General features: G+C 40.4%; 1 protein-coding gene across 10 annotated transcripts in view; it reads left to right on the plus strand.

Annotated features, from left to right (window-relative positions):
* Window positions 1-12,239, plus strand: part of ABLIM1 (actin binding LIM protein 1) — a 254,296-nt gene that overhangs the window by 99,141 nt on the left and 142,916 nt on the right. For all 10 annotated transcript variants that reach the window (XM_055248339.2, XM_055248350.2, XM_055248359.2 and 7 more), the window contains one exon: window positions 10,470-10,653. In XM_055248339.2, coding sequence (XP_055104314.1) covers window positions 10,470-10,653 — 184 coding nt within the window. The remainder of the gene's footprint in view (window positions 1-10,469; window positions 10,654-12,239) is intronic.

Genomic DNA, 12,239 nt, shown 5'->3' on the forward strand with positions numbered 1-12,239 from the left:
GATGCAGAGCCCTGGAGGACAGGAGGAGGCTGTCAGCTTTGCCATAAGGGCGAACCTGAGAGGGGCTGGGAGCCTGGGTGAAGTTGGCATCACCATAGTGGTGAAAAGAATGTCAGTGGGGTGCTGAGGAGATTGACCGGAGTAAAGTGCTGGTGTTTGAGAAGAGTCAGATGAATGTTTGGAAGATGTGGAGGGCTTACATGCAAGATCAAAGCATTTGGCAAAGTGGAGCAGGAAAACCTGTTGATGAAAGCATCGTCTTTACCATATTAATTTGGAAGAGGTAAGCAGGGGAGATCGGGCAGGGGAGCAACTAGAGAAAAAGAGCCCATTAGGAGGGATAATAGACCCCATGCTAATGGCTTCCTGTAGTTGCTGGTAAAAAATGACATTTGTGCCTTTATTTTTTTATAAGGTCAGTTTATAGACACACATATAGCTATGGCTGGGGCTGTCTCTTGTGCCTGGAATTTATAAAAGGCAAAGATACATGACCTTTTATGTATCTTGTCATCCATGTATGTATGGTCGTGTATCTGGAGACTAAAAAAGGGAAAGGGATAGTAGAGAATGTAGACCTTAATAAAACTTACCTTTGAGTCCAAAATTCAAACGTGTGGCCTAGTTTGAAATGTAATTCCCTGGGGTTAGCAAAGTCATTCCTATTAAACATAGCCAGCCATTCATTTCTTTCTTGTGCCTATTTTCAGCCCTAATGCCTGATATTAAAGTAATCTGTGCTATGGTAGAAGACTTATTTTTCTGTTATGGGCCAAATCTTAGAAAGCAAAAAAAAATTGAGTGAGAATATTTATTTCTGGATGATATCATTGTTTCTTCAGCTGTTTATAATTAATATTGTTTTCACATGAAGTTCTACAACAAGTTAAACAACAAGCTTACTGTGCAGTCAAAGATTTTATTAATAGAGGTTTCAAAATGATTTCTTTCCAATCAAGGCTCTTTACTTAATATTGTAAATTCAAACTCTGAATTACGTACAAACTCTCGAATGCCTTGCTGTGGGGCCCATTTTATCATCTGGTTGAGCTTGTAACTATCATGTTTCCAAGAAATGATAATTGATTTTGATGTACATTTAGAAGTTAACGTGAAACACTCTTTTTTTTTTTTTTTGAGACGGAGTCTCACTCTGTCACCCAGGCTAGAGTGCAGTGGCGCAATCTCAGCTCACTGCAAGCTCTCTGTCTGCCAGGTTCATGCCATTCTCCTTCCTCAGCCTCCCGAGTAGCTGGGACTACAGGCGCCTGCCACCACACCCGGCTAATTTTTTTGTATTTTTAGTAGAGACGGGTTTTCACCATGTTAGCCAGGATGGTCTCGATCTCCTGACCTCGTGATCTACCCGCCTTGGCCTCTCAAAGTGCTGGGATTACAGGCGTGAGCCACCGTGCCCAGCCGAAGCACTCTTACAATATGTTTTTTGAGGCTTAGTATTTGCTTTCAGAACAATGCGTTAGCAAAAGATATTTCTGGTGGGAAGCTGCCCCCTCACATTATTGTTGATGAGTCTCTGCTCAGCTATTTTGAGCTCCGGGCTACAGTGGATGGTACTTTTGAGCTGCCGTGTGTGGTACTTTCAGCTACACTGCTCTGGGTTTCAGAGCAAAAATGGATTAACTCAGATCCCACACTGTAATGAAATTTTTGGTGGTTTGAGAAGACATTGTGTCATAGTCTGCTTTTGTATTCTCTAGGAAGATAGGGTGTGATGAATAGATTAACATCTTGGATGAAGTAAAACTTTAAAAAAATTTAGTTGGAGGACAGAGGCAGAGGATGGGAAGCAGTTGGTATTCACAGTGCTAATTGGGGTGAAGTGTTTGAGAGTTCTGTACCCTGCGTTTGCTCCAGCTCGGCTCTAGCACATGACAGCCTAGGAAGGTGCAGGGATGGTGTAGTCCCAGGCAGAGAGGAATAGGACTTTCTTTTCTTCTCTTTTCTTTTTTCTTAATTTTGACTTTTACTTTAGATTCAGTGGGTACATGTGCAGGTTTGCTGCATGGGTGTATTGTGTGATGCTGAAGGTTAGGGTATGATCGAAACCATCACCCAGGTAATGAGCATAGTACCCAATAGGTAGCTTTTCTACCTTTCCCTGCCTGCTTCCCCACCCTTGCATTCCCCGGTGTCCATTGTTCCCATCTTTATGTCCATATGTACCCACAGTTTAGCTCCCAATTATAAGTGAGAACATGCAGTATTTGGTTTTCTGTTTCTGCATTAGTTCGCTTAGGATAATGGACTCCAGCTACATCCATGTTGCTACGGTGGACATGATTTCATTTTCTTTTATGGCTGCATAGTATTCACCGTGTATATGTACCACATTTTCCTTATTCAATCTGCCATCGACAGGCACTTAGATAGATTCCATGTCTTTACTGTTGTAAATAGGGCTGTGATGAACAGACGAGTACATGTGTCTTTTGGTGGAACAATTTATTTTTCTTAGGCTATATCCGTGGTGATGGTATTGCTGGGTTGAATAGCAGTTCCATTTTTAGTTCTTTGAAAAGTCTCCAAACTGCTTTCTACAGTGACTTAACAAATCTACATTCCCACCAACAGTATATATATATATATATATGTGTGTGTGTGTGTGTGTGCGTGCGCGCGCGTGTGTGTGTATGTGTGTGTGTGTGTGTTCATGTGTTCCCTTTTCTCTACAGCCTTGGGGCATCTGTTTTTGTTTGTTTGTTTGTCGTTGTTTCTTTTTGACTTTTTAGTAATAGCCGTTTGGACTGATGTGATATGGTATCTTGTTGTGGTTTTGATTTGCATTTCTCTGATGATGAGTGATGTTGAGCATTTTTTCATATGTCTGTTGGCTTCTTGCATATCTTCTTTTAAGAAGACATGTTTTTTGGCCACTTTTTAATGGAGTTATTTGTTTTTTGCTTGTAGAATTAAATTCCTTATAGATTCTGTATAATAGACTTCCGCTGGATGCACAGTTTGTAAATATTTTCTCCCGTTCTGTAGGCTGTCTGTTTACTCTGTTGATAGTTTCTTTTGCTGTGCAGAAGCTCTTTAGTTTAATTAGATCCCACTTGTCAATTTTTGTTTTTGTTGTAATTGCTTTTAAGGAGTTAGTCATAAATTCTTTGCCAAGGCCGATGTCCAGAAGGGTATTTCTTATCTTTTCTTCTAGAATTTTCATAGTTTTAGGTCTTACCCTTAAGCCTTTAATCTATCTTGAGTTAATTTTTGTATATGGTGATAGGTAGGGGCCTAGTTTCATTCTTCTGCATATGGATAGCCAGTTATCCCAGCACCGTTTATTGAATAGAGTCCTTTCCTCCATTGCTTATTTTTGTCTACTTTGTTGAAGATTAGTTGGTAGTAGGTATGTAACTTTATTTCTGGGTTCTCTATTCTGTTCCATTAGTCTATGTGTCTGTTTTTGTACCCGTACCATGCTCTTTTGGTTACTGTAGCCTTGTAGTATAGTTTGAAGTCAGATAATGTGATGCTTCTAGCTTTGTTCCTTTTGCTTAGGATTGCTTTGGTTATTCAGGCTCTTTTTTGGTTCCATATGAATTTTAGAATAGATTTTTGTAATTCTATGAAAAATGATGTTGGTAGTTTCATAAGAATATCACTGAATCTGTAGATTGCTTTGGGCAGTATAGCCATTTTAACAAGTTTGATTCTTCCAATCCATGAGCATGGAATGTGTTTTTGTTTGTTGCATCATCTATGATTTCTTTCAGCAGTGTTTCATTCTCCTTGTAGACATCTTGCACCTCTTTGGTTAGATGGATTCCTAGGTGTTTTTGTGTGTGTGGCTATTGTAAATGGGATTGCATTCTTGACTTGGCTCTCAGCTTGAACTTTCTTGGTGTGTAGAAATTATACTGGTTTTTGTATATTTATTTTGTACCTGAAACTTTATTGAAATCATTTGTCAGTTCTAGGAGCCTTTTGGTGGAGTCTTCAGGGTTTTCCGGGTATAGAATCATATCAGCAGCAAAGAGAGACCGTTTGACGACTTTTTTTCCTATTTAGTTGCCTTTTATTTATTTATCTTGCCTAATTGCTCTGGCTAGGACTTCCAGCTCTATGGCATGGTGAGAGTTGGCATCGTTGTCTTGTTCCAGTTCTTAATGGAAATGCTTCCAGCTTTTGCCTGTTCAGTATGATATTGGCTGTGAGTTTGTCTTAGACAACTCCTATTATTTTGAAGTATGTGGAACAGGATTTTGGCCTAAGGGTAAATTAGTACAGCTGTAACACATGGCCCTCATCACTGGAAATGAGAAGGGTGTAAGACAGGTCCCAGAACTTTCATGGGGCAAATTCAGAAGGGTTCCTTCTTCCCTGAGAAGAGCTGACCACCTGGCAGCATGCTAGATGGGTTTTCCTAGGAAAGAGAAGAAAGGACTCACCCAAGGCTACTGGCACCCCAATTAAAATGCTCATGTTGCTCAAAACTGAATTGAAAACATTGGTCATGTTTGCTTAGCATCCCCCCTCTCTTACTGGTACAAATTGATTAAAACCTGTATGAGAGCAGTAGCACAAGAAAGAGATGTTCAGTCTACTGATATGGATGAAGAAAATGTCTTTTACATTTTGCCCCCAAACCCACCATTGGGTGGAGTTTTAGGTATGACCCATTCTCTTAAATGTTTGGCAATACGAACTAGTGGACAGGCAGATGGAGTGTTGCTGCAATGAATTTGTTGGAACATAAAATGTTACTACTGTTTTTAGAAGGTTGAAGAAATAGTTGCTACTGCAGCCCTGTTCATGCCATTAAAATACTGTTCTGTTTTCACCCTTATTGGACACCCCCATACTTTGTTCCCCTCCTGTTCCATGGTATTTTTACCACATGGGCAGCTCCTGTTACTTTTTAAAAAAGATTTAAGCTTTTAAAATATGCCTGTTACTAATTTTGCAACTTTTATATAAAATTTCTTGGATGTACATGTTCTTCTTTAGTAGTTGATTGTATTCAGTGGTTTCTAGAGAATGAATTCCAGAGCATAGCATCCACAAGCCACAGGACTTTTTATAGCCAGGCTTTGGTGGTGGCAAAAAACGGCAGGATTGAGTTGGGTCCTTGAGTGGGGAATGTTTTAAATAATTGATCAGAAGAAAGCAATTAATCTCTTTCACTAGAAGCCCTATTTTTTAATGAAAGGAATCTATGCTTTTCCCTGGGCATATGCTAACTGTCAGCTAAAGACTAATGGAGCACCCAAAGTAAAAATCTAAATGTACCCTACTGAAGTTTGACTTTACTAATTGAGATGTTTGTGATCATTTAGATGTGAAAGTTTTGCTTTGTACCACCAGTGAAGAGTATTTGCTAAGTTATTAGTATCAAACAGACCAAAGCTTTTGTTAAAAAAAAAATAATGTTCACCTTTAGATATTTTTGGCTAAAAAGAGTAATGCCTATGTCAAAGTATCATTTTCAAAAAGTATAGGACTCTTATACGAATCTGGAATGAGCATGTATCAAAGATTTATTCAACTTATTAATGACAGAAGCAGCAGGATGTTAAAGTTGGTTCCAAGGAGAAATAATGTTGGGTTGGCTGGGTGCAGTGGTTCATGCCTATATTCCCAGCACTTTGGGAGGCCAAGGCAGGAGATCACTTGAGGCTGAGAGTTCAAGACCAGCCTGTGTAACATAGCAAGAAACCAGCCTGTGTATACAAAAAAATTAAAAATTAGCTGGGCATGGTGGCACACGCCTATAGTCCTAAGCTACTTGGGAGGCTAGGGCAGGAGGTTTTCTTGCACCCAGGAGTTGAAGGCTGCAGTGAGCTATGATCACGTACTCCAGGCTGGGCAACAGAGTAAGACCTTGTCTAAAAAAAATATATATATATAATATTAAAATAAAGGAGTGGGTTATAAAGGCATTCAAAAAGGAATGTCAGAATAAGATGGCTGGGCTAGACGTAAAACTGATTCATGGTTCAACACGATGATAAAACCAGACAGTAGTCATCTGCATCTCTACTGGGCAAGAATAAAAAAGTTAACACTAACTTCTAAAGTCTGGGCCTTTCATCAATAGGAAAGGGCTTGTCCAACACTGATCTAGTCTCCCCTGGATAATGAAATAATCCTTGTATGAGCTGTTAAACAATGCCCCAGTATGACATTTAAAGAACATGCCTTCTTCCCTTTACCTTGTTTACAAGTTTTGGATAATTTTTCTTAACATTACTATGATTAGAGGTGAACTTCTATTTATATGAGGAACCTAGAGGAGTTAAATTCGTAGAGATAGAAAGTAGAATGGGGTTGCCCAGGGCTGGAGGAAGAGGGAATAGGGATTTTAATGGGTGCAGAGTTTCAGTTTTGCAAGATGAAGAGTTCTGTGGATGGATAGCAGTGATGGTTGCACAACAATGTGAATGTATCTAATGCCACTGACCCTGTACACTTAAAAATGATTAAGATGGTAAATTTTTTGTTATATGCATTTTGTCACAATTAAAAATAAAATTACAAAATGGACTGACACGTGGGTATATGAAGAAAAAATTAATAATTCTTTACCCTCCTGAAAGAACCAATTTAATGGTTCTGTTTATGTTAATTCACTTTACCTAGTTCATAAAAACATAACTAGACTTATCTAAAAATGAGATTTTTAAAATTGTTTACTCTGTGACATTTGTTCTTTTCACTGAACAATATATCATAGACAGATCAATATCTGCAACATAGTGGGCTGTCAATATCCACAATCCAGAGGGCTAAATTCATTCTTTTTAATACCAGCTCCATAGACTGGACATAGCAGTAATTTATTCAACTATTTTTCTACTAATGAAAGTTTAGGTTGTTTCCTGTTGTTTTTCTTTTCCTGCCAATACAAATGTTGTTAAAAAAATTGTTTTACTACAGCAGAGCCGTGCTGAAGGCTAGGTTTTGAGTAGCGATAGCAAGAAGGCAGAGGAGGGAATGGATCAAAGAAACACCTCATTGGGCCAGGAGCAGTGTCTCACGCCTGTAATAACAGTACTTTGAGAGGCCAAGATGGGCGGATCACCTGTGGTCAGGAGTTCGAGACCAGCCTGGCCAACGTGGTGAAACCCCATCTCTGCTAAAAATATAAAAATTAGCCAGGCGTAGTGGCAGCGACCTGTAATCCCAACTACTCAGGAGGCTGAGACAGGAGAATCACTTGAACCCGGGAGGCAGAGGTTGCAGTGAGCTGAGATCGTGCGACTGCACTCCAGCCTGGACAACAAAAATGAAACTCCATCTCAAAAAAAAAAAGAAAGGAAAAGAAACACCTCATTGGGGAAATGGGTTGGATTTGGGTCCAGTTGAAGATGTTGATGTCGGCTGGGCATGGTGGCTCACGCCTGTAATCCCAGCACTTTGGGAGGCCGAGGTTGGCAGATCCCCTGAGGTCAGGAGTTCAACACCAGCCTGACCAACATGGTGAAATCCCATCTCTACTAAAAATACAAAATTAGCCGGCTGTGGTGGCACATGCCTGTAATCCCAGCTACTCTGGAGGCTGAGGCAGGAGAATCGCTTGTACTGGGGAGGTGGAGGTTGTAGTGAGACGAGATCGTGCCATTGCACTCCAGCCTGGACAACAAGAGCGAAACTCCATCTCAAAAACAAACAAACAAACAATCAAACAAAAAAACAGAAAATGTTGATGTTGATGTAAGAGTTAGAGAATGGATACAGCTACCATTTTGATGAGAAAGGGAATAGAAAAAGAATAGCAGAAGGTTTTATGGGGGATGACAGAGAAACTGCGAGGAAAGGGTGTGTTTGGAAAATGCTGGGTTTGAGATAGGTATGGGGTCTGCCTGTGCCCAGCATACAGCTACAAATCAGGGTCTAAAACTTCGGGAAGACATCACAGAGAGAGATCATTAATTTGAGCATCCCTCGCATAAAGTCATAGTTGAGACTGTGAGAGTGAATGAGATCTGTTCCCAGGGAGGCCTTACATCATAGAGGGATGAGATGGCACCCATAGGAGTGACCTGCATTTAGGGGCCTGGATACTGAGACTGAGAAGGAGTAGACAGAGGAGGAGAAACAGGGAAGTAAAGCCTGGGGAGGCAAGAGAGGGAAGAGTCTGAAATGATGTGACAGCTGGTCCGTTCTCAGGAAATGTAATAATGTTAAGTATCTTTTAGGTACTGGCATCATAGGCCCCCCCTTCTCACTGCTTGTTGCATATACCTTTAACAACACCTGCCTCTGGGAGTCGCATCAAACACTGGTTTCCTTGCATAAACCACCAGAAATAATGGTATGGTTTGGTAAGCCACCTTGAGCACTACTTTAAGGAAAAAGCCAAATCAAATCATAATAAGGCACAGTTTGAATGTAGCTTGGCATCTCTCAATAGTGTTAAGAATTCATTTTTTAAGGCTATGTTATGTTCACAGAAAGTAGGACTTTATTAATAAAGGATACTGTATGTCAATTTCACAAAACCATGTGATCTGAAAAAGGCTGCAGACAGGTGTCCTAAGAAAGCAATGAATACAAAGAATTTCTAAAACAGTTAGCATTAGCTTTGAAACTATCTCAATCTATTTTTTCTGTATTGCCACCAGATTACCCTTTTGACACCAGATCTTTGTATAAAGACTCTGTGCATTTTTAAGCCATAGCTGACTGGAGGAGAGAATTTAGGGAATTACCAGTAGTCTGGATGCCTTGTTTTGTCACTTCTTAGGGCTCTGAGAAATCCTAAGTTTGGAAAAATAACTGAGTCATCAGAACTTGATGTCACTGAGGAGTGAAATCAGTGGGAACCTGCCAAGTTTCAGACAGGATTCAGTTTATTTCAAACATTGTGTTTCCTGCTTTATATTAGATACAATTAGGTTCCTGAAGAAGAATCAAAAGAAGACTCTCACCCCTCAAATACCTTGCCATCTTGTAGAAAAATAAGATCTGCACATAGACAGATATTAAAGAAAACACTCTAAGGTTCTGTGACCCTCTACCCCCAGACTGCCTCTTGTTGCTGAAGGAATTTGCAATCAGAATGAGGCCAGTCCACACGTGGGTTCCCCTGACCCACAGGACTCATCTGGGGAAGAAGAAGTAGGTGGGAGAACAGCGGGGGCAGAGGAGAGGTTGGCAGGTGAGAGGAGGCAGCAGGTGGTGAATGAGCTGTTTTCCAGATAATATGATCACAGGAGTATTTATAGGGTGGTCAGTTTCAGGCGTGATGGACTCAGGCCATAATCTTGGGTTACTTAATTGTAAATTGCAAAGAAGAAGGTCATGACTGTGGAGTGTTGATCTAAACAAAGACCAATGAATCCACAATGGAAAGCTTGTTTGTGGGTTTCGGGTCACCTTGAACGTCTTCCGTGGCTTGTAGTTAGTGAAGAGTCCTGACTGAAGGTGGAGGAGTCGTGACTTTTATCAGAAACTTACTGAAGCCCTAGTTCATCTAGATGAATTAAGGAGTCATGGGAACTCAGCAGACGAACCCTGGGAGCATTTGAGCAGGTCCTTAGGAAAGCAATTTACTGATTGAACTCACCTTGTCCCCACACCAACTGAATACCAAATAATCAAGAAGAATCCTGGATTCTTTGCCTAAGGAATTATAAACTGGAATCAGTTGACCTTGGAGATAGCGAGGTTAAGGTCAGAGATTTCCCGCTTTGGCTGTTGCTTCTCAGCCATTTGGCAGAGAGAGATCTTTACTGTCAGGGACTGCTTTAGGCTTTATTTGCAGACAAGTTGTTGTGACCTACTCTGGTCTTGTCTGAACACGTAGAACCAGGCCCAAGCTCCCATTGCCTGTTTGCACCATCTCCCTAATCCACAGCTGCACAGTCGGAAGGAGATGCCAAAATCCAGACACAATAAAGCATCCAAATGACAGGTCTTTCCTCTTTTGCCTGTTCATTTTTTATCTCCCTATAATATATAAATAATTGGCTTATTCTATTTACTGCACAAAGAAAAAATGAAACGTCTGAATTTTTCATGGCAGTGGAAAGTAGTTCCAGAGTGTGAAAAAATATAGCTATTGGAAATTTCAGCTACTGCCTTTGGTATAATGGAAATTTATTACTCAACTCCTAAAAATCTTGGCCCAAACCGTGCAGTTGTGTGGGCAGGCAGTGGGCACCTTTCCTAAATAGCACACTGCCAGGGACACCTTTGCTCATATTTGAGACAGCCTGAATGAAGGGTATCTCTCTATCAAAGACTGTTTGATTATCTCAGAATTTTAGACATATCACAAAAGCCGTTGAGACCTAGCCAGTGGATTTTACTTGTATGAGATATTGCATAGCTCCCAAAGGGAGGGTCAGAGCCCAATAATAAATAGCTCTTTGTACCCGTCCCCTCCCTAGCCCCAAACCATTGAGATCACAGGGTAAGCAACTGGTCAGTATTCAGTCAAAGGCAGTGCTGCCCAGCAGTGTGGCAGATAATGACCAGATGTGAACTTTGTCTCTCTACAGTGTGTGGCTGTGACCTGGCACAAGGGGGCTTCTTCATAAAGAACGGAGAGTATCTCTGCACCCTGGACTACCAGAGGATGTACGGGACACGCTGCCATGGCTGTGGGGAGTTCGTGGAGGGCGAAGTGGTGACTGCTCTGGGCAAGACCTACCATCCCAATTGCTTTGCTTGTACTATCTGCAAGTAAGTGAGCCTATCTTCCCAAAGCCTACACCTTCCTCCAACAGAGAAATGCTGGTTTGGGCTGTTAAAGCTTGGATTATATACCTTTTGTCTTGAGTAGCACATAAGCTTATCCTTAGATTTCTTTCTTACTGTACTATCAGCCCTAGTAAAAAAGTAGATTAGTTGGAAACCATATGCGTGATGTCCTCTACAAAGTAATATGACTGATTTTTAGTAGATTGAAACTAATTCTGAAAGCAGCTCTGGGTCTCAAAACATTTTGGAGCAATAAAAATATTGGGGGAAATGGCATAACTGCTTAGAAGGATAAAGCTTATTTGGAAGTATAAATTCCTAGGCATGTGTGTGTGTTTAAAATGGTCTCTTTCATCTGTAATAGGGGGTGGCAAACTGTGTCCCATGGGCTGAATTAGGCCCGATACCGGTTTTTGTGGATAAAGTTCTGTTGGAACGCAGCCACTCCCACTTGTGTGTGGCCTATAGCTGCTTCCGCGCTGCAACAACAGAGTTGAGTCATTGCGACAGAGACCATATTGTCCACAAAGTCTTAAAAAATTTACAATCTCATCTTTGGGGGGAAATATTTGCTAATCCCTGCTCTCTATGTATCTGTCATCTACCAAGGTTGTATCTTAACTGTGCAAACCAGCTTGATTAAAATGGTCAGGCTGGGCGTGGTGGCTCACCCTTATAATCCCAGCACTTTGGGAGGCCAAGGCAGGTGGATCACCTGAGGTCAAGAGTTTGAGACCAGACTGGCCAACATGGTGAAACGCTGTCTCTACTAAAAATACAAAAAAATTAGCCAGGTGAGGTGGCAGGTGACTGTAATCTCAGCTGCTTGGGAGGCTGAGGCAGGAGAATGGCTTGAACCCGGGAGGTGGAGGTTGCAGTGAGCTGAGATTGTGCCACTGCGCTCCAGTCTGGGTGACAGAGTGAGACTCCATCTCAAAAAAAATAATAATAAATAATAAAATAGAATGATCAGTCAGAGAACAGAAGAAAACTATGTGAAGTGTGAGTGGGAAAATGTGGGGCTTTTCGTGGTTTTTGTGTTTTGAGGTCTGCATGTTATAAAACTTAAGATAGGTTTGATTCCTGTAACTAGGAGACTCACCACCAAGGGTCAGCTGCTTTATTGATCAATTCTGATTTGGCAATTTTGCAATTCAGTGCCTTTTCAAGTGGTGATCTATTTGCTATGCCTTTCTAAAAACCCCAATTCAGAGGAGATGTATTGTCTGTTTTTCAGCATTTTATGTTTCTAAGCCAGAGAGATGTAAGCTAGAAGGGAAGATTCAATATTGTATAATTAATTAACAAGATATTACTGATAATTACAAGATACTATTGTATAATTAATTAATTATAATTACAAGATATTATTGTATAATTAACAAGATAATACTGATAAATCATAAGACACAAAATATTCATAATAAAATTATTTAAATAACTTTATAGCTATGTATTAGCTCATTTCTCCATTTCATTTTTTTAAAATCATAATTTAATAATTCTAGATGAATGAACTGAATATTTTTCTGTATTTAATCAAAAGCAAAGTTCTGCCCTGATTTTTC

This window comes from Symphalangus syndactylus, chromosome 2 (genome assembly GCF_028878055.3).
Source record: "Symphalangus syndactylus isolate Jambi chromosome 2, NHGRI_mSymSyn1-v2.1_pri, whole genome shotgun sequence".
NCBI lineage: Eukaryota > Metazoa > Chordata > Mammalia > Primates > Hylobatidae > Symphalangus > Symphalangus syndactylus.